The 22,806-nt window shown below is 41.8% G+C and overlaps 1 protein-coding gene across 4 annotated transcripts; it reads left to right on the top strand.

Moving 5' to 3' along the window:
- Positions 1-4,140: 4,140 nt before the first annotated feature.
- lcorl (ligand dependent nuclear receptor corepressor-like) lies at positions 4,141-22,786 on the top strand. 4 transcript variants are annotated; one of them, XM_070856446.1, is made up of 9 exons: positions 4,141-4,244; positions 5,186-5,251; positions 7,266-7,354; positions 7,545-7,671; positions 8,969-9,196; positions 9,329-9,410; positions 15,398-15,578; positions 16,080-20,811; positions 20,918-22,786. In XM_070856446.1, the coding sequence occupies exons 1-9, from the start codon at positions 4,151-4,153 to the stop codon at positions 20,923-20,925; spliced, it is 5,607 nt and encodes a 1,868-aa protein (XP_070712547.1). In that variant the 5' UTR covers positions 4,141-4,150; the 3' UTR covers positions 20,926-22,786. The 4 variants fall into 4 exon arrangements, with proteins under 4 accessions (XP_070712547.1, XP_070712546.1, XP_070712543.1 ...); XM_070856445.1 differs by having other exon boundaries at positions 15,398-20,811; positions 20,922-22,786; XM_070856442.1 differs by having other exon boundaries at positions 15,398-20,811.
- The last annotated feature ends 20 nt before the right edge of the window (positions 22,787-22,806 follow it).

Below are 22,806 nucleotides of genomic sequence, written 5' to 3'. Positions count from 1 at the left end.
ACACTCAAGTGCACACGCTCAAAAAACACCCAGGTAATCATTTCCATATTTATTTTCTCTGCGTTCGTATTCCTCTCCACTTCATATGTTTTCATAAAAACAATGCCAAGCCTCTCAAAGTGGGTTTAATAAGTGATTTTTGGAAATCCCATTTGAAGGGCCCCGCTCAAAGTGTGGTGGGCGTCTGTACCATGTCAGAGATTATACAGGAGGTTGCTGCCAAAAACTCAATGAGACCCAGGACTCTCCCAATCTGGTGTGACTGTGGTTTCACCCCAGTAAAAGGCTCATTTTGATTCATTCGATGAGCAAATGATTAAACACATTGGATCCAAATATTAGCACAAATAGCATACTCAATCCATCAACTGTCACAACTCACCACCTTAAGAACAGCCAGGCCGCAGCTGTAAGCCCAGTTTTTAAACATAACGCCTTGTTGAGGTGTTTTTCTATTTTATCCAGCCCCGTCTAATTAAACATGATCCCCCCTGGATGGTGCACACCAGGGGGCAATTAAAAAAAAATCTATCTGAGACTTTAGGGGAGAAAAAAATGCAATGCCACATACATAAGTATGCAAAAGAGTGAGGTTTCTTCCCATTTACTCACCATGTAGTAAACTCAGCAAGACGTCTTGAATTTAGGACGAGATGAAACGAGGGAAAAAAAAAAAAATCAACAGGAAACATGCGCCACAGTCAGTTCGAGGGCACGCAGGGCATGGAGAGTAAGTTCATACTGAGCAGGCATGCCGAGTCGCTTTAATTGTTAGTGTGAACAATAAAATTGTTCTAATAACAGCTAAATCCTGTTTATATTAAATATGTGGGGTGTTTCTTTTATGGCATATGGAGAGCTGGCTCTAATCATCTTAAAAAAAACCTATGGGCTCATGGAATGCACCTGTAGTTTTAATTGACTGAAAACCTCTAAACAAGCATCGTCCTCACTGCCCTCCTCAGGGAACAGAGAGAAACTGAAGAGGTGATATGTGAGGGGGTAGAGCCGGAAACAAAATATTTAGACTCAATAAGATGGATGACTTGGTCCTCACCGTGCCTTGGTTATTTTTGAGGACGTGCTTCCCTTATTTTTGAGTTCTCTTGATTTCTTCATCCTGTGGCTTTATTTAATACCTGGTAGTTTGTCAATGCAGACTATTTCTGGCTGTTGTGTTTGGACTTGTTGAGGCAGTGAAACTGAGGGAAATTAAAATGTGGAGCTACTGTGCTCCTCTGAACTACATAACAAGTTCCAGGTGTGCTCCAACACAGTCATGTTTACACACACACACACACACACACACACACACACACACACCTCTGAGTGGCCCTGACTGCAGTTAGGACTGTGTGGTGTTGCAGTAATGAGATATGTTGGTGGCTGAGGTGTTAAAAGTTCCTCTGGGCTGCTGCAGAGGGACCACCACCTTGGTGCTAAGCTGCCGCTCATTCCATGATCACTAAATACATACAAATGCCGTTATACTGGACTGCTTTCTTACTCTACTCAAACACACATGCACTCAAAAATACACTCAACGTACATAAATACAAAGTACACACACACACACACACACACACACACACACACACACACACACACACACACACACACACACACACACACACACACACACACACACACACACACACAGCATTGTGGTGACCCTGCACGTAATCATCTCTGTCCCCAGGGCGCACTGGGCTGTATGCTGTTGGTCACGCTCTGGCCCAGAAGTGCCGTTCACCAGACCGCTGTCTTTCATCACCATCTCCACGGCAACCATGCTTTAAGTCACCGTGACAACGAATTCCACCTGGGCCTGTGACACTTGCTGCCTCCTCGAAACTCAACATTCAATCACATCACTCTGTCTGCTTTACAGCCCTCCGCAGCTCTTTATAACTCTATTTCATATGATCTCTAATCTGCCTCTGTCCCTCACTCAATCACTGACACACTCTCCATGAACCCCTTTTCTGTTGGTTGTTCTCATACCTTTCTGATGTTCTGCATTACTGGATGAGTAGACAGATTAACCTGCCACGGGGCCCTGGGGCACAAATGAAATGGGGGCCCCTGTCGAAACCCTGCTCTGGCCCTCTCAGTGCATTATACAGAGGATACACATGGCATCCTATTTATATTTTGCCAAGAGCCCCAGAGACCAACCAGTAATCCTATGGTGGATTACCTGGCCGCCACTTTGCTGTGTATCAATTTCTGCAATTTGATCAAACTCAACTTTATTTGGCAATATGTATGAAAACTGACGTATTAATATTGTTAAAGAAAACAGATTTTTACAAAGCTATGTTTTGGCCACTTTTCAACAAAGGATGATGCATGGCCCATGATGAAGTGTATTATCTAAGAGGATAATGTGATTTGTTGGTGCATAATCCCAGCAAATCTGCAATTAATTACAATTTTACAGACAAATCAAAACACAATGAAAGTGGGCCGTTTGGGGTCCCTAAAGGTCTGGGGTTTGGCTGCCCCTTTGACTGGATGTAATTAAATTCAACTGTATTCACAAGGTTTAGGAGAATAGGATGAATGACACTGAAATCAAGTTACCTCATGTGTGACCCTGTGTTCATCCAAACATCTTCATGCTCATGGTACCAGCGTTGAAAAACCTGAAGTTCTCTGCTGCCCTCATGTGGTAGCATTGACGAGGAGCTGGCAGTCCATTTCAGTCTCAATCGGTATCTGCTGAGAAGATTTAGATTTAGGTAGACAGTGTGATAATTGTCAAGTTTAGTTTTATTTTGCATCAGTGCCCCAGAAGGCCGCACAAAACTGTTTATTATTGGTTTGCTAAATCTGCATATAAACTATTATTCTGCACAGCCCAGGGGACATATGAGGCTGGGTAAACCTGATGAATTATTTATAGTCTAATTTGTCTCTTATCATATCAGTGCTAATTTAACACTCAGAGGGATGCCACCATGTTACAGGAAGCAAAACTTTAGTTAGGTTTATGAAATGACTGCACCCACAAAATAGGCTGGACAAGTTGAGGAGGCTCAATGAACGATTCTGTCAATCTGTTTGTAACTACAGCGAAAACCATGAAACTGATCATTTTGTGGCCCAGTGGCAATGGCTCTCAGCAAGGTCATCGAGAAACACTCTCACTCAAATTTTGGTCATATCAAGTGAAACCAAACAAAACATTTTCCAAAGTAAAATAGATGGCATATGCAATCTGTACAGAGACAGTTTTCTCCACAGTTGCTTTGTATGTGAGCAAGACCATTGTAAATGTATGAATAAATGTTCAGCTTAAATCAATGTCTGTCTTGACTTTATAATGAATAGTAGGATAAATTCATCTCATGGAAATATCACAGTCACTACTTACACTTTATCACCACTTATTTCTGTTTTCTTACTACTGTGCGACACTCACAATATCCTGTGCAATACACACATATATATTCTATACATGTTTAGATTTTTCTCTCAAATTCTTATATTTGCATTTATTTTTATATTTTGTAATATACCTTGTTTTTGCACTAATTCTGCTACTGACACTTTATTTCTGCACCTTTTCTGTCTCCTCTGTTGCTTTAACAAGTACATTTCCCCAGTGTGGGATAAATTAAGTCTCTCTCAAACCTGTGAAGCATTAGGATAGATAGGATAATCTCTTTGACTTTGCTGGTAAAAAAGAAAAGAAAAAAAAACACTTCTGTTGCAACAGCCTGACTGTTTCCCAACAAATCTCCAACAACAAATGTGAACCACCCTGACAAAGCAGAGGGAGTGCTTATGATATCTTGTTGGAAAAACTGATGCCTTGTTTCTATTATTGTTTCAGTAGCATCCATAGACTGTATGAGAGTCTATAAAAGTCTGAGTTCATCTAACAGTATGGTCGCTGTCATTTCGGTATCTGTAGCTCACACCTAACAATACAGTATGTGTTTGATGACCGATATGCAGGAAGTGCTAGGTTTTCTGTGTGGCCACATTCGGGGCAAAGATGCCCCCTGTCTCTGCAGCCTCTGTCCCCCCTAGCGGCGGGCCGAGGGTGCGACAGCGCTGTGCTGCAGCGGTAAACCGTCCACAGCCTGCAGCCGCTTCCTGTCGTTCAGACAGAGGGAGAGAGAGGGGGGAAGGACGCAGAATGGCGACCGTGCAGTGCTCCAAATGCACGGCAGAAAGGAAAGGGTTTCGGCGGGAACTTGATTCTTGGCGACACAAATTGATACACTGCGTCGGTATGATCCATGTGCAGTTTTATATTTTGTAGAAAAAAAATTAAAAATCAACGAGCTTCAAAGAGATTTTGCCCGGCAGCAGAGGGATCGCTAGCCCGAGCTACGTTAGAGTGCTGGCTAGTGCTAATGCTAATGCTAACTGATAGCTAGCGTTAGCCGGTAGCCTGGCACCGTAGGTGGGCAGCTTTAGCGGTTAGGTTAAACTGTCAGGCTAATACTTACCAGCTGGCTAGCCCTTCCGTTGGCTCCTTTTCTTTGTCCCTGTGAGCTAGCTTGCTACTCGCCGGTATTAGCTGTTGCGATTATTGTTATATGACTCAGAAGATACCGTACATGAAATATTAAGGCGTATCATATCATTGGTAGCTAGCCGATATTTGCAATGTTTGCTAGATTTGTTTATTGATGTATATATGTTGGCTATGCTAATGCCATGCTAACAAGCTATGCTAATATTGACGCTGTTGATGTTAGGGGGATGGGATTGTTACGTTACCTAATGTCAGTGCAATATGAGAAAAGCGTACATTTCTGTAGTCTCGGGTAACGGTTTTCCTCCTAGCCTTTGCTATTTTTTGAACACTGTTATTTAATATGCTACATGAGCCGGTAACCTTATGCTAGCCCATCCGAAGTTAGCACAATTTCTTCTTGTTTATATCGTTCAATCACAGTGGCACCAAACTGAAAATACTCTCAGTAATTTAACCAAAAATGCTGCTGCCATTCAGATACCACATTTGTTTGAAATGTTATCTAAGGGATTTCAAGGACTCGGTCTCACGGTGTTGGGTGCTGTAGCATTGCACTCACCTGTCTGTTGTTGTCAGCAAACTAGTTTGGCACAAGCATTGAGATCAGCCATATGTCGAGCCTTTTATGCGTGCATGTCATGTTCACAGCGGTCCTAAAGGATGATTTCTGTTTATCTTGCCTTGCAGGGTTTGAAAGCATTCTGGAGGGAATCTATGGCCCAATGCTGCTAAACGACCTCAAATTATTTGATGGTGGGTTTTTTTTGTGTTTTATGTACATTAAAAAAGACCTTAATCGCGTAGATAATCCTTGGCGTATTTATTTATTTATTTTCACCAAAAACGAATACCATAATGCTGACTGACTTCTTAGTGCTGTTTGTAGCATCGAAATCTTAAAAAATGTCACAAATATATATTTGAATATCAAAAAAGTTGACTGATTGCATTATTTTTTATTATTTTGTCACTTGATACTGAAGTTGACAGGAGTAAATAATTATTTTCAGCCATGGATTGTTACACATTTGATTCATTTATGGCAGCCAGATGGTATATGTGGGACTGAGTTATTGTAAACATGTTTTTAGTGTTGTGTGTCACACTCCAGGTTTTTCCTGTTTGATAGTTATACAATATTACCCATCTTATGTTTGAATTTGACTCTCAACTACAAAACATTATATTCCTATATACAGCTGCTAATTTCCACAAAAATTTAAAGTGATCCATTTCATCTTTATATATATGTGTGTGTAGAATTATTGATATTGTGTACCTCTCTGAATGGAAACAAAGCCATTTTATACAGATATTGAGCTCACAGTCCATATGAGCCCTTGGTATCAACACAGGCACTTGTGTAAAATGGAAGTAGTTTAGACTCAAAGGAATAAAAAGAACAAAGGAGAAATTTTCAACATCAGCATTTGTAGCATATGAAACATGCAGCTATGTCGTAAAATATCTGAAAAACCTTGCCCCTCATTTAAGAAGGGAGCATGGCAGGGGAGCAATGAACTCAAACACTGCAAGTACATGGTGTACTGGCCCCTAATTGCTCCTGGTTAATGTTAACAAATTCAACATGGGTATTTTTTTAGGCAGTAAGTCAGTGTAACATTGAAAACGCTGGATTTAGATGAATGAAAGAGACTCTAGAGCAAAGACGCACAATGCAAGGTCTGCTGAAAAATATATCTGTGGAGACAGATGCATCACTATCCATTTTATGGCAGTAAATATTATTTGGGGTAATTTTGTCCCTAGCAGCTGTCATAGTATGTCTTGTGACTTGAGTACAGATTTTGTTTGCCTCTTTTAAGATTTCTCAGTCAAAATTCCCTCAATTCAGCAATAAATAATGCAAATTACATGATATAAAATCTAAAATGAATCAAATTAAATCAACTAATTTGAATCCTGTCAAGGCAGCTTAAAAATGTAGGATGGATCAGTGCAAATGTATTTGTTACTTCTAACAGGGATATACACCGCTCGCGCTATCTCTACTTTATCCATTAGCTGGCATAATGCTATCACAGGCCACTAGCACTTGAACTAGCAGCCAAATGACACAGCTTGCTTGGCACTATCTGCCATTTCAGTGCAGTCAGTAGTGCCATTTGGAGTTTGAGTGAAGCTAGACAGCAACATGATCAGATGATAGTATTCTTAAGTCACACTTATTTATCTGCTTGTCTTCTCTGATTGTCGAACTTAAGGAGTTATGATTTGGTAATTTTTTTGATGAATATAAGATACATGTGTATACACACACATATATATATTCTGGAAATTCAATAGAGAAATCATTAATAGATATAACACTCAAACCAATCCAATATTGTCATAGCCCCAGTCCTGTTCTTTGATTTGCAACATTTGCTCACAATTGTTTACTACAACCTGAGATATTAAGAAAAATAGTCGCAAAAAAACATTTGCACGTGTTGCTGGTTCTGACAGTCAGCTAATGATCCAATACATCAGTCTTTAGGATTTTCTTAAATGCGCTTTCCATTAAATGTTGCCTGCTAGTAAATTGTAGACTGAGACGTATCTGTCATCTTCCACCAAATATTATGTTGGGGTTGAAAAATGTGACAGTATAAATCAAAAGATTATAGACATTTGTTGTTGATGCAGTTTGGAAACCACGACTGCCTCAAGTCAAATCCTGTATTCTGAGCTCAGTAGGAGGCTGTTTGATTCTTGATGTACCCTCATTTATTAATGCCTGGTTGTGTTATATTGTGTCTTTCAGACTGTGAGCCCGAAGAGGTGGATGACTGGTCCCCAGAAACAAGTTGCTCTCAGTGTTCACTCTGCAACCTTCCCCTGGACAAACTCAGTGTAAGAATTGTCCCAGTCAAGATAATCCACTATAAGTGTTTGCATTTTGCCTGTAGCTAAGTTATCCTTAGTGCTTGGAAGTTGTAATAGTTGTATTGTCTGATGTAGAATATAGAATATTATAGTGTATATTAAATTCATAGTAGTAAAAACAGTCCGTAAAGTAACTTTTCTGTTTTTCTTCTTGTAGGATCAAGTACCTGCAGCCATGTCGCCCCTCTCCTCCCCCTCTGATTACTCTCCCTGTCAGGCTCCAACCATATCTGAGAGCAGCCAGTCAGCGCATAGGTTCCTCCAAGCTGTGTTTCACAGGAAAGGTGAGTCGGGTATCTTTCCGTTTGTGGAATTTGGCACAAACATGTCAACTCATGCTTCACTAAAGCTCATGTCGCAGGTGCACAGCTATCAGCTTTCGCCTCACAGTTATTAATTTGCTATCTAAATAGAATAATTTGTGTTAAGAGCAATAATGCTGATTATAAAAACAAGACTAATCTGCTTTGGCTCAAGATTACTTTGGTATTCTGGCTTGCCACTAACACTTTTGTGTGCTGTCATTAGCTGTCCGTTGATATTCATGAGTGTATCCATAGCTAAATTGTCAAATCCCATTTTTGCAGATAATGGAGGAATTGCTATGCAAATAGTTTTGGTTTTAAGTGCGGACGTTTGAGGAATCCTTCTGATGTTGTTGCTCCCACACTAATACAGTGGAGATGAGTTGAGTTTCATTTGTGTAAACATTAAATGTGATTTATCCTTTCCCCTCCAATGTCATGTTCCTCTGGATAATCCAGATCTTGTTCTCACCAGTTTATCAAGGGACAATGTCTCTAAAGTAACCAATTATATTTTAGCACAAGAGCTCCTAAAATGTGGTTGTGGTCGTCCTAAGTGTTCCCCAAAAACAACCCGTGATTACCATTGATCTGCTTACCATTGGCCTGTTTCCAAGGTTCGTATGAGTTACAATGATGTAAAAGTAAGTGACTCAGTGACTCGACTTAGTTCAAGCCAGTGTTTACTCAGCCTCATAGCTTACAAAGTTGGAGGCAAGAGTGGGTGATGTCAATCACGAAACATCTAATTTTATATCACAGTATTACTATAATAATAAAGATTTCTGGTACACCACTTGAGAAATTTTTATGGTATGAAATGGCCAAACAAGAATGTTTATTTTGGCTAGTCCAGCAATGTACACCATCACATTGTTGCAAACGTTTTACAAAAATCTAGTATTGGCTTAATACAAGGTGCAGTTACAATAAAATAAACGGTAGGGAAAAGTTGCCTGTCAGCATTATAAATCATTATAATGCCTACCCTTACCGGGAAGTACACAAAAAGTAGATTTTTAGAAAGGTGGATGTTCCCAAACTATCAATAGTTTACTTGTTGCCCAAGTCACTTGTTATTTAGGACATTTAGGAAACATTTGTTTCTTTGCTGCTGACGTGTTTGAAGCAGGAGAGGTTTTTTTTTATCACAATAGATACTTTGTTTTCTTGCCCTACAGGAATAATGGACATCACGCTTGTTTGGTTACCAGCCAATTCCACCCGTTTTTTGTTTTTTTAAAACTTCAATCTGCATCTGTTCCCGTTTCATTAGATGTGCCCCTTGGCTGTGATTCCAACATCCCTCTGGTTGCCCAGGAGCTGATGAAGAAAATGATACATCGGTTTGCCATGGAGTATGCGTCCAAGTGCCTACTCCACACCAGTACAAATGGTGTTACAACAAGGACCTCATCCACATTGTCATCAGAGACATCAGATGCCCCGCTGGACCTCACAGTGAGTCGAACCCAGGAGGTGAAAGAGAGTGAACGTGAACCAGGTAGGAAAAGCATCAAAGTCAACAAATACACATTTGCAGCTTCCAAAGTTTTAAGACCGTAACATTGACACTTGTTGAAGGTACAGCACTGTAACTCAAATCCTAACCAGTTTAAATGAATTCTTGTAACAGATGGCGTGCTCGACCTCTCAAACAGGAACTCTGCCTGCTCAGCAACTTCATCAACATCCTCATCTAATCACAAAGCCTCAGGGTAAGAGTTTTCTATTCTTGGATTGCCTGTGTCTTTTAGTGGTATTTGGCCTTGTTGCAAAATGCACAAGGAAGCCTTATCATTACTATTGGGTAAAACTGGGGGTTCTTCTTCAGTACAGGACATTTACATGACCTAGGCATTTTTGTTCAAACCCACTATGACTAAAACATTGCATGTTTCAGCACTGTTGTCCACTGAATTTTCTTTAAGGTGAATAGCACGGCTAAGATTGGAAGGTTAGCATCAGCACTGTGTTGTGTTACTGTCATTTTCACTCGCGCTTTTTCAAGTCAATTAATTACCACCTCTGGTTTGAATGATATGCATACTGCTTTGTTTGGCAGTGCTTTGGGTCAGTTCATTGTTCGTCGTTATGAAGAGCTAGCTTGTGTTTGGTGTTTTGGTTCTAAGGGGTTGACTCTTTTATCTCTTGATCGGTAACGTCACAGCAATCGCACCGTATTATAACATGTGCCAACAGCTCAGGATTGTACACTGAGGAGGACGTTGCAGTACCTCACAACAATTTTACCTCATTTTTATTGATCCAGTTATGATGAGCTTGATTATTCGACCTTCAAGCATTGTGTGCATACAAGCGTTATGGGTGACCAAAGTAACTCCAGCCATTCACAGACTGTCCCACCTGGACGTGAAGAGGCTTTGCCAACACACAAAGAATTTGTGTGCGAGAGACACACAGCAGCAGTGTGTGTGAGGGCCCAGAAACAGACAGACAGACTTGAAACATAAGTCACAGTGATGTTACCAACACAAGGCATAAAGGAGTGGACCCCTCGCTCTGCAACCCCCTGTCCCCTATGCCAAAATCAAACCCCCTCCATCACCTCCAACCTGACCCTGCTGTTTGGTCCTCCCATCCCTAGGAGGCAGCGCAGGCAGAAGGAGGAGTACATTGAGAGGAGCTTGGAGCTGTCTGAGGGGTTGCTGTCCAAGGCCTTGAAGGATATACGTTCAGGGAGGCTGCAGGAGCAGCGGGCCGCGTTGCTTTATGGAATACCCCTTCACACCCTGAGACAAGGTCTGGAAGGCTGGGCTGAGGGAAAGCTGGGGATGCTACGTCAGCTTGCACCAGGAAGCAAAGATTTCAGGGATGAAGTGACATCGTACAATGTAATGTCATCAATGTTGGGTGGTGAAGCTCGTCTTGTTCTGCAGAAGGTGGCTGCATGGGCAGAGCGGGCAGAAATTGGAGGAGCTGCAGAGGAGTATGGAGACTTGAGTGTCCCTTCATCCTCTCTCACCTTTTATCAGCCGAGCGGTGTACAGAAAACCCTTCCCCACTCTTTTCCTCAGCTCAGGGATGCTCTTCAGCCCCCACCAAGCCCCACTCCCAGTCTGGAGCCACTTACCCCCCTGCGTATTCCTCAGGTCCGTTCCATGTCTGACCATAACAGGTCGATTCCAGCTGAGAATTGCAGCATGGCCGAAAACCTACATCAACGTACCTCATCAACAGATGGTACTGCCAGTTCATCAACAACTACTGTAAGGCCTTCATCTCTCTTCAAACTCAGACCTCCGTTTTTACCACATGGCTGTCCGGGCATTGCCAACCAGTCACCTCATCGCCTGGGACCGCGCGGGTCCTCGCTGGATGATTCAGAAGAGGGGTCAGGCGGTCGGGATAAAGACAAGCAACCAAGAAAGAAACGTGGGAGATACCGCCAGTACGACCATGACCTGCTGGAAGAGGCCATTGCTATGGTGATGGGCGGTCGCATGAGTGTGTCCAAGGCCCAGGGGGTTTACGGGGTGCCCCATAGCACACTAGAGTACAAAGTGAAGGAGCGTACTGGAACATTGAAGAACCCGCCTAAGAAGAAATCTGCCAACTTTTGTTCATCCAGTTCCAACTCGTCTGGTTCTGGTAGCGGTACCATGACCGGTTCCACTAACTCAGGGACTCTTGCCTCAGCTGCTGACGCAAAGAGGGTCTAGACCATGAAACGCCTCTAGAACTCCTCAACACTTGAACTCATCACCTCCTACAAGATAAATGTTCTCTGGAGACACTTGTTAAAACACAACACATGCCTTTACAAAATGTATGGATATAGATATTCAGGTCTTTTAACTACATGTCTGTTATATGATAGTCATACTTTTGGCTGTATCTCTCTAACTTAGTCCTGGGCTTTGATTAAAGAGGCGACGAGGTACAGCAGTGGTGCTCAGTGCAGCTTTTGTTCACAGAACTGCTTAACTCAACAAACTCCTCGTAGCTTCAGTTTTTATCACTCAAGCGAAAAGATCTTTAAGGACATGGCTTGCATATGACCTGTTTACTATTATCAACACATTCCATAGAGAGACCAAAACTAAATTATTGTTATCCTACTAATATGTTCTGTCTGTCTGGCCACAACCTGATATATCGAGTGGCCATGAGTTTTTAAATAGTTTTTGTGATGAAAAAGTGGCACATGTGCAGTGTCTGCACTAAATGTACAGAACTCTCCTAAACTTAAAACTTTCATCTGCCATGACTGAAACTTTGCTGCTTTAGTCCACTGCTTTTTCAATGGATCCGGTATTTATTAGATTATATAAACAGTAATTTCTAGATGACGTTGTAGTTCTGTGGCACAGAGATGTAAGATGAATCAGTCTGTGGCTGAAAAAAAAAACATGCTTTTAAGGATGACTCAGTCGGTTTTGGTCTTGTTAGGGGATTTGTTGTTAATAAGGTAATAAAATAACACTGGTAATTACTGTCATCAAGAGCTTTAGGAAGTTCTTAACTTTGTTTTCATGTTCATATGATTTGGAGAAAAACTGACATTGATTGTTGTCCACCAGATTGCCCAGGATCAAGTATGAGAGGCAGTTTCTGACCTTGTAGAGCTAAGAAAAGAAGTGTGACTCTCATGTTTGCTAGCTGTTAGGTTATTCAGGTTTGATTCAATTCTTAAAGCTCCTTGTTAATGGAGCGTTGATGATTGTCGTTTGCAGCTTTCTATCTCTCTCTGGGTATTTTACCTAGGCTAAAGTGACTTAGAGCCATTAAAACAGATTAGAAACTCAATGCTACTGGTAGACACCTCTACAAACAGGGAGACTGTACAGTAAAAACTGCTGTGGTGGCTACATCTACATTATGAGTTTTTGCTGAAGAGATTAGCTTAAGAAAGCCATCTTGTGTCCACATCGTTTTCCTCTCTATTTGTGCAAGCTAGTCTGAACATTGTATTGAGTGTAGTTGGAATGCAACTGTGCAGCATGTTTTAAAATGTGCACTGATAAGCTTGGGAAATGTATGTTATTGTGTATGTGTACTGTTTGTGACAGATGTTCTTTTATTATCACAGATATTTACTAATTCTGCTACTGTAGCTGTATTACTGTAAACCTCATACATGACTGCTGCTTTTAACTGTACTCGACCTTTTCCTTGGCACAAAGAAGCCTAGCTGCAACAAAGAAGCTCATTTTAACTAGAATTTAGTGTACGGAGAGGGCTAGATATTATTGATGGTTGATTGTGTACGCTGCCGGAGGTTACAGTAGTTTTTGCTGAAAAGTTGGCAGTGTGACAATGACTGGATTCAGTGCAAGGCTCACAGGCTTCTTTGTCTTTGTCAGGGGAAATGCTAAATGTTGCGTCTACACTCGTGTCTGTCTCTGTGATGGGCCTATTTCCATTGCCAGTGCTACTACCAAAGCAGCAGTTCAGGGTCACCTACACAAAGCTGCTTCGATTTGTTTTGCTGTGATGTCAGCCTGCCTGCCTGCCTGCCTGCCTGTCTCTCTCTCTCTTTCTCTCTAACCTCATTGCCACATATACCTCTGAACTGTATCTGCCTATAGCCCAGTGTCAGGTTTCACATCAAGGCCCCTGTGTTATGATAGCCAATCTGCTGGGGTATGAGCTCTTATTAGCTTAGGAACACTTAGGAGCCGTTCTTCTCTTAAGGAACAAAACCCAAGTGTACATTTATTGCGTTCAACAACACTTAAATTTCTTGAAATAAATTATTACACAGTTAGTCAGCCGTTTGGTGTGGAGTGGTGGAGCGTGAAAGAATTTTTTAAATTTAAAATGGTTTTAATTCTGCCCTGTGGCATTTACAGGAGATATGCCATGTTGTTAGCCTCCACCAAGAAGCTGTTGGTTATCTTTGTATTTGTTAATTGTAAGTTTAGAGTGTAAGGCTAAGCTATTAATTTTCTTCAAAGCTTTTTTGGTCAGATTGTTTAACCTTCCAACCTTTGTAACTTTGGCAACTATACAAATATTGATGTCTCTACTCCTGAATGTCTCTGCTCATAACAGTACACAGTGCCTGTGTCTGGGGCTACAGCATGGTGCAGCATGATGTCTCTACTCTGGGAATTGTCTGCTATTTATATCAAAGGGCCAGTTTGTAAACAAGCCTAAAACACCCCTTGAGAAATAGAAAAACTTAATTATTTCATTGTATATGTACTGCAGTATATTCTGGGAACATGCCTAGGCTTGTTTTCAAACTGAGTTGAAGGCTTTTTTTTTTCTTTTTTTTTGACTGAACTACTGTCAAATCTTTGAAACGACTTAATGTAAATCTGCTATTTATGCATAAATCCATTATTGCACTATGGTTTTAACGAAGCATTTTAATTGTAGAAACCTGTTTTGTGTTGTCGCTGCATACTTATTTATTGATTGTGCTTCAGAACTGTGATTTTAGTAGTTTGATTGTTGTAGTTCTTGATTTTTAATGGGGCACTTTGATGCAATGTGAAATGTGTATTGCTACAACTGCATGAACGTTTTATAAATGTTAGCCTACATAATTTATTTAGTCCTGAAATGACACCCCTGACTATTGTGGTTGTTTCGTACTTATGTTAAAATGAAATTTATTTAAGTGATTTTAAAAACTAATTTGGTTATAACAAACTCAACACTTACACTAAAGAAAGCAATTTTATTGTGCATCAGGCTGTAAAGGTTTGGGCACATACAGTACTTAAATTGTTGAAAATATTATATTATCAAACACTTAAGAAATTTTAATGTTATTTAAATCAATGACTTGTTTTTATGGTGAAATAAGTCACTTATGGGACCTGATTTAACTGTTAGTTGATTTGAACATTAGACATTTTTTGAGCTGTTGGTTTGTTGGTGAAAGTGCTGTTAAAAAACACATTTTGTTTTAAGCGTTTCTACAATCGTTCCTTCTGCTTTAAGCAGAGTGTTATCATTTGCCTTCAGCAACTCATCAATAAAACAGTTCTCCAATCGGCTGGCTGTCATACTTTGATTAACATTTTCACTTTATTTTATGGACTTGCAGATTGTTAACAGTTTACAAAGACACTTGCTTTTGCATTGTTACTGTTTTCAAGAAACTGCTTTTTCATACTGGTTTGACAAAAGCTGGCTTGACTTAATAATGGCAAACCTGGCTAGAAAATAGCAATGAACTTGCTCTGCCCTTCCAGAAAACTTTCCACCGCAGTTCACAGTGCACTTACATAAAAGTGGCTGTCTGTGCAGCAACAGGCAATCCAAATTCACATGTTAGTGTTTTGTGAAATGTGGATTTGAAGTGTGTGCTATCATATCTTTTAAATTTTTTAGAAAGTGCATATTATGAAGTAAAGCAATGTTATTCCAATAATGTTAGGAATGTAGACAATGTAATTGATATATGCTGTGGGCTACAAAGAATTATAGTACAGTTATAATAAAGATTTTGTTTTAATTGGCTAATAACATGATAAAAGTGTGCATGTCATGGCATGTCTGCCATGATCTAAAGTAAGAAAATTTAACAGGCCTCAGGATTACATAATATTCGCATATGGATGAAATGTAAGTCCTATACCAGACCATAATGCAATTAGCCTAATATGACGTTAATAGTAGCTTTGCTTAAAACATGGTCATTTGCCATGTGAAAACTTATTTGTTTGTCATTTGAAACGGCTCGGCTATGAGTAAAGCCTCAAAATCTTTTTATTTCTGCCTCTAGCTCCCTGCTGCCATCACTTACAGAAGTGGGAGATCTGGGACAGCGAGGGACAAAGTGTCGTCCGAGATCTGCATTGGATTCTGTTCTCAGCCCACTCTGCCCATCACACCGTTCCTTACTCTACCAGATCCTGAAGCTTGCACACCAGGAAAACTTGCTGTTGTTCCGCAATCACAGACCTGTAGGTCAAACTGAATCTCACTGCTGTCACTGTGGTGTAAACCCACAGGATAAGGTTAACCCTAATACAGTTTCATTTAGTGAATGTAAAGCCCATAACAGCAGCCCGTTCTACCCTTTAACTGATTGTGATTATCATGGTCATGACAACACAATACTTCATCCAGGAGACTGCAAGTCCAATTGTAGCATCCATCGCTGCCCTTTAACAGACTGTAAAGGTGAAGCTCCTCGGGGCTCAAACTACTGCTGTTTGCAGAGGTCCAGGATGGAAACCTACACTGTTCTTTGCCCCAAGAGGCTGCATTGCATTTCCTGCCAAAGCCTGGCTGTAGGTCATATCAACAACGTAGTGTGTTCATTTGCATCCTCTTCTTCGTTATCCAAATCCCCTTCACTGTGCACTCCCTCCTCTAGTTTATGTCCTTCCTCATCGATCTGCTGTAACCAACACAACCCCCACTCTTGTCCCTGTTATTTAAACCATGCCTCTCTGATGCAGGTTGGGAACACAACAGAAAGAGGGGCTGGAGATGGGGATCCTCCTTGCCCTATCCTGAAGCGAGAGCAGAGTCCTTCTCCTCCCCCGTTGTCCCCCATCCCCTCAGACGTCAATAAGAAAACGGATGAAAAGCCACCCTCCCTCGTTCACCATAGGCAAGAGGAGGAAGTTGACCTAATGATTAAAGATGGTATAATGAATGCAAGCCAACAGGAGGCAGATGTGGATACAGCTACAGAAGAGGAGCAAGAGCATCAGACCCCAAGAATTAGTCAGGCTGAGCAGAACCCAAGTGGGACTTCACTGCAAGACGTCATGAATCGCTTCAGTGAGAAACTGGAGACAATCAAACCAATAGAGAAGGACCCCCCACATCTGGTTTCTACCACTGTTAATGTCTCTGAAAAGGAGCAACTCCAGTGTCCCTCAACCAGTCAGAACAGGCAGTTTCATGCCCATCTGACAGAAATCATCACCACAGTGCTACACACAGGCAGTGCTAGTGACTACAATCTCAGTGAACTGTTCAATCGTCATGATAGCAAAGAGCCCAAGTCACCAAACACCCGCTCGCGTCGTCGTCAAGAAGTCCTCGCTGCCTTGGCAACACCCGCTGACAATGCCTCAACCAGAAGGCATACATTACAAATTAAACGAGAGCTTGCCATGTTTGATCAATCCTACAGTAGGAGAAAAGTGCCACTAGCAAAGAGGGCAAGATTGAAAGATGGAAATGTTGCTGTAGCTACATCACACACTTCATGTGATTCAAACCCAATGAAAAAGGAGTCTAAAAAAGAAATTGAGGTAGGTGTTGAACCTGTAGGGAATCATAGAGTTAATGAGGGAACATTGATTATTCTCCATGCAGAAAGTGACAGGGATGGAGTGAAAGAGGAGATAAAGACAGTTACAGTAACAGAGGAAGTTCAGATCATTAAAGCCGAGGAGAAAGAAAGGGAAATATTCAGTGAGGATAAAGATAGTACTCTCTCTGGCACTCAGATCCCCACCCCTGAGCTGCAGAACAAGTATGGCAAACAAGGCCGGCAGGGTGACAGTGTACAACCACAGGTGATGGCAGTGACTGCAACCTCAGCAAAAAAACGTGGCAGGCGCTGTGAACAAGATGATAAGTGTAGCAGTGCTGGAAGTCGTATTAACCATGAAGAAGATCCATCAGCTCAAAGCTCTGACAGTGACAGTAGACCAGGTAAAGATTGTCGTAATCCTGTAAGACAGAAGCAGAAATGTCAATCACAGCAGGAAGCAAGGAGATCTAGAAGAAATATAGTTCCTCCACACCGGTTCTCTTCCTATGTTACAGAGCCCAGGAAGATGTTCTTTGTTGCATGTTTCTCTGAAAGTATCTTTAACCAGAAAGCACGAAAGGACAATGGTTTGACATCTAACAACCTGGATGCCTCATCCAAAGTTTCAGATGCTGAGGACACCCAGCTGGAATCAAGAAGTAAACCGCCTTTGTCCTCACCAGAGCCCACATGGGAGCTTGAACAATGTGGACTGTCTAACAAAGAGTCACAAGGTCTTTCCATGGACCGGATGTTTCCACACGCTGTGGCTGCCAAAGACATGAGTCCTACAGAACACAGCTCAGACAATACAGCAGATGCCAGTGACTGTGCTGACAAACCTTTTGTAAGGCTACGATCATATCCAAAAAGACTGCAGTACTCACAGATGGCTTCAAGAACTCCCAAAAACACATCAAATATGGATGTCGCCATTAAGTCAGCTACCTGTTTTGAGAGCCCCCCCAACTCGCAAGTCCAGTACACTAGTCCAATTAAACTCATGTTTGTATCACCAATGAAGGATAAAGAAGGAGTCAAATATAGTCTGAAATCAGCAGGCTCTGGTTCTAGTGGACAAGCAGATGAGTCGTTTGACCCATGTGAAGAGTCTTCATGGTCAGGGACACTTCAGAAACACAACAGCCAGAGCAGTGAGACAGCTACTTCACGAGTGAAGTCTATTTCGTCACCACTAAAGTCTTCTACCTCACTTGCTAGATCTGCTGGTTCACCATCCAAGTCTGCCTCCTCATTACCCAAGTCTGCTTCTTCACCGCTCAAGTCTGCCTCCTCATTAGCCAAGTCCTCTTGTTCACCAGCCAAGTCCTCTTGTTCACCAGCCAAGTCTGCTTCTTCACCAGCCAAGTCTGCTTCTTCACCAGCCAAGTCCTCGTGTTCACCAGCCAAGTCCTCGTGTTCACCAGCCAAGTCCTCTTGTTCACCAGCCAAGTCTGCTTCTTCACCAGCCAAGTCCTCTTGTTCACCAGCCAAGTCTGCTTCTTCACCAGCCAAGTCAGCTTCCTCATCACCTAAAATAGGTTCCAGAAGGTCAGGCGAAGGTACTCCCACTAAGTGTGTAGCTGGGACTGAGAGCCAGAGATCCCCGGGGGATTTACTATCTTTCCATGAAACCACTCCTCCAAAAAGGCGTCCAGGTCGACCAAAGAAGCTGGGACCACAGCTGGAGCAAAAAGTGAAGAGGCCAATTGGTCGACCACGCAAGCAGAAGGCTGTGGATTCAGTAATTGGGGCAAAAACTGCAAATGGAAAATCTGTTTTATCATCTGAAGTTGAGGAGAATGTAAACAAGAACCTCAAAATAACAGTAGTGTATGGCCGTTCAAGGAGAAACAAACGAACGGTGTCTGAGGGCTTTGACCAGCTGCAAACAGAATTCAATGATGCATGGCAAGCAGTGGGCCTTAAAAGTGACTTGGGCATTTTAATGCACAACTCCAAGACAAGCTCAGGAAGTATCAAAACAGTCTCAACAGAGGAATTAAAATTTGTCTGCCCTGTGAAAGAGGCTGCCCCTCAATCTAGCAGTAGCATCAAATGTCAGAAGCGGGATGATTCTTTACCCTCAAGGAAACCAGGTAGACCTGCAAAAGTTAAAATCTCTGGAATCTCAGTCACAGTAACCACAGTGTCACCTCGGCAACGTAAAATTCAGATAAATAAGGATACTCGACACTCTCCTGAAATGCTAATTCGTAAGAAAGTACTTCTACCGGAATTCAAACCTGCCAAAGAGCCCTGGACAATCAGTCGTCAGCCAACAAGCAAAAGCAGTCAAACAGAGGACGAGATTGATTTAATGGAGGGAAGAAAAGACAAACAGCCAAATCAGCCTGTAGCACTGCGTCACTCAATGAGAGTTAGAAAGCCCTCAATCCACTTTCTGCACTCTGTTGCCACTTCCACCTCGAGATCATACAGCCACAGTAATGCTCTACTGCGGCGCTCCAAACAACTTCTGCTGAACAAGGCCAGCAATGAAAGGAGACTGGGGGAACAACAGAGTAGTGTAGAAACTTCAAGGGAGAAAAGACGGTTCAGCGGACAACAGAGGAAGAACATCTCTCAGGACCTGACCAGAGTGGCAGGGTTGTCTGTAGACTCGATCTTTACCCCAAAAGAGACTCTAAGGTGGTGGGCAGCATCTGCTGAGAAAAATACTATGAACCAGGAGCTTGCCAGGCGAATACGGCTCATCTCTGACACCTGGGTCTCAGACACTGTGGAGAACCAAGAAAAAGAAATTGCCTTTAATTCTAAACCAGACACTAAAGGCAACAATTCATTTACCAGGAAGTCAAAACATTCCTCTGTGGTTCGAGCGCTGTTCGACTGTCCTCCTAACAAACCAAGGTCCTGTAGTATGCAGCAGCTCTGCTCCTGGTTTATGCAGACGACAGAGACACAGTCTCTGGCTATTGTCAAGAAGGCAAGCTCCCGTAATCCTTACGAACTTATGCACTTCCCTCGTTCTGCCAATGAAAAAAGTGTTAGCCACAGTCCTCAGGCAGAGAGACTCCGCAAACACATGAAGAAATTTGCCAAAACGGTGCCAAAAAGTCCTCTGCAACATCAACAGGCTCAAAGAAGGTTGATGAAGAAGAATAAGGCACCTCTTACAACACATAATATTAGGCGACAACTTTTCACTCCCAGGTTTCAATCAGGCGGGCTCTGTCAAGGAGCCCAATGGAGGAGAAGCAAAGCACTTGGTAAATACCAGGCCACTCTATCAAGAGCAAGGACAAGGTTCGTAACTGGAAAAAAAAGGGAGAGGTGGCAAAAGAGACAGAGGAATAAGAAAAGCATTAAAGTAGCTGCAAGTTGTTCAAATGGACTAGTGACTGGACTACAACCAAAACGTAGAGCATTACGTAGATCAGCAAAGGATCAGTTGTCTGACTGTTTGGAGAGCAGTTCTGCCACCAGTTCTGTTGACCAAACTCAGGATTCTGAGGATGTACCCAAAGAGCAGAACCTCTGCTCGAAAGCCTGGAGTCCTGAGACACTGAAGGAATGCCGGGTGTTTCTGAGGAAGATCAACTCCCCAGACAATGAATCAACTGAGGAAGAGTGGGACTCCTGTACTGTGACACTGGATGACGGATCACCTTCTGCAAACCTTTTTGCAGGAAGGGAGAGGGAACTGGTAGGAGTTGTTAAAGCTGTGAAAACTCAAAGGAAAAGGAGCGCGAGTAGAACTGCCTCAAGGGAGCGAACAGGTTCTGCACCTAAATCAGCTCAGGAGCAGGATAAGATTCCAATGGGGAGGCAGAAAGGCAAACACAAACGTCCTGGGGTTGTGTCTACTGAACCACCGCAACCACGACCAGCAAAAATGTTGAGACAATCGCGAATGAGGGGCCTGACGGGGCCGAGATGGTCTGACTTTGTGTTGGGTAACTACCACGCCTCTTTTATTAAATATCACTAAAGACATCAACTTGCATTTATCTTTAATTTCAAATTACCGCAAAATCACTTGTGCTCTTTCTTTTCTGACAGAAAGCTAAATGAAGCGCGAGGTCTTCTCCTACCTGGGAAAGGGACTGTGGTTTAACGTGGTGCCTTTGGACATTGAGCTGACCATGTGGACTGACCATCCCGCTATGGTTCAGTCTTACACTCAGCAATTATGTAGCAGTCTAACTTAACAAAAGCTTGATGTTGCACTATTTTCATCCATGGATATGTATGTACAGAATGTTTGATTTTTTTTTTCTTTCTTTTTTTTTTATTGTCAACTTGCCTTTGTCTTTCTGAACATGTGTAGTAAAGCAAATCATTATGTCAAACCGTGTTAATAGGATAAGTGCTTATGCAGTGATCCCTTTCAGAGTCGCTGTATTGGAAGGAAAGACAAAGCTTGACTGCATAAGGACAGTGCCATCTCCCGCGAAACATACCTCATTATCAAGGCCACCACTTCTCTCAGACAATGAAACAGTGGCAGTTTTAATACTTAATCATTGTCTTAACCATAAAAATGTACAGTTGTAAAATCCCCCAAATTAATTTTTATTTAGTCGCTCTAACTTTGGCACTGTTGAAATTCCAAATTTCTAATTTAATATATTTTTTGTGTTTTAGATTTGAGAAAATTTAATTGAAATTTAATGATATTTTCTTAGTCTGAGCCTTGTTTTTTGCAATATTTTTCTTCAATGCGTCACTTTGGCCGGCAGCCAAAAATGTGGTTCGAATGAAGGAATCTTTGGTATCAACCAAGCCCCATCTTTACCCCCACTCACTATCTGCATATAGGCCCCAACTACAAGATTGTGTATTGAACTACAGTAATTGGCCGTCAGCCTAAACCAAATATTTTGTCATTATTTCTTTTAAAGTATTTGTCCAACAAGTCTTAGCATCAAACCGCTACTAGCACAAACATACATGTATGTTCTAAATAACAACATAATCAGCCCCACAAGGTAGAGGTTTATGTGAAGTGATGAAGAATATGGCATTATGCAGTTCTTGAAAGTAGATTCATTTGTTGGTTTGTAGGATCTCTGTCGTTTTAATTCAGTAATCGTGTTTGTCTTCTTGTTTTCACCCAAAGCATTTACTGTATGTCGGTGTCAGATCTACTTCTTGCACTATCCCATCTGAGATTATTAATCCCACTACACAGATTTCTCCCCCATATTTTGCACATCCCACGACCCACTACCAAACCCTACTGTAAAACTAGAGAATATATTTGGTGCAATACAAACCCAGATGATTTATCAGTATGTAGTAATTATTTTATTGCTGACAGACGAATGGATGTAAGCAAGAACCAATGGCCTGGGATGTTACTTCAGTGGTTTCCATAGCCATGTAATGTGATCTTAAAATATATCGCTACACAAACTTTGTTTTTTTCCCACCTGTAACAGTAACAGGTCCTTAATTGTTTTCATCATAAATGTGCTAGCATTATTTACTGTTTTAATGCAGGCCGGAAGTGTGTTGCTTTTAAGGTTTCCTTAGTTTGTTTTTCTCCAAGATGCAGCAAGAGACGCCTACCTCCACTGGGGCTCAGCTAGGCCTAATGCTCTTTTGCTTATCAGCCGTGTGATAGATAAGGCCAGACAAATGATCTGTAAACACTAATCTTGGATCAATATCGTGTTTTGGTGCCCTCTGAAGATCCAAGATGTCTGGCTGTAGGTCAAAACTTGTAGTGTGTATCGTGTGTCTGACTACCCTTATGTGTCACTATGGTTGCCATTTCAACACGATGGAGGTGGGATGGCTCAGTCTTCTCAGCTGAAGAACCTGGTGCTCAACATCTGTTGTATATTTTCTTTATCATGTGTTTTTATACTGTCCATTACAGATGCAACAAAGTTGTCTGTGATTGGAACAATAAAGAGTCTTTTGAAATAATCAGAGCGACATCA

Source organism: Pempheris klunzingeri, chromosome 3 (assembly GCF_042242105.1).
Source record: "Pempheris klunzingeri isolate RE-2024b chromosome 3, fPemKlu1.hap1, whole genome shotgun sequence".
Lineage (NCBI taxonomy): Eukaryota > Metazoa > Chordata > Actinopteri > Acropomatiformes > Pempheridae > Pempheris > Pempheris klunzingeri.
Note: the sequence above shows the minus strand (reverse complement) of the source record. Positions and strands in the feature narration are given on the sequence as shown.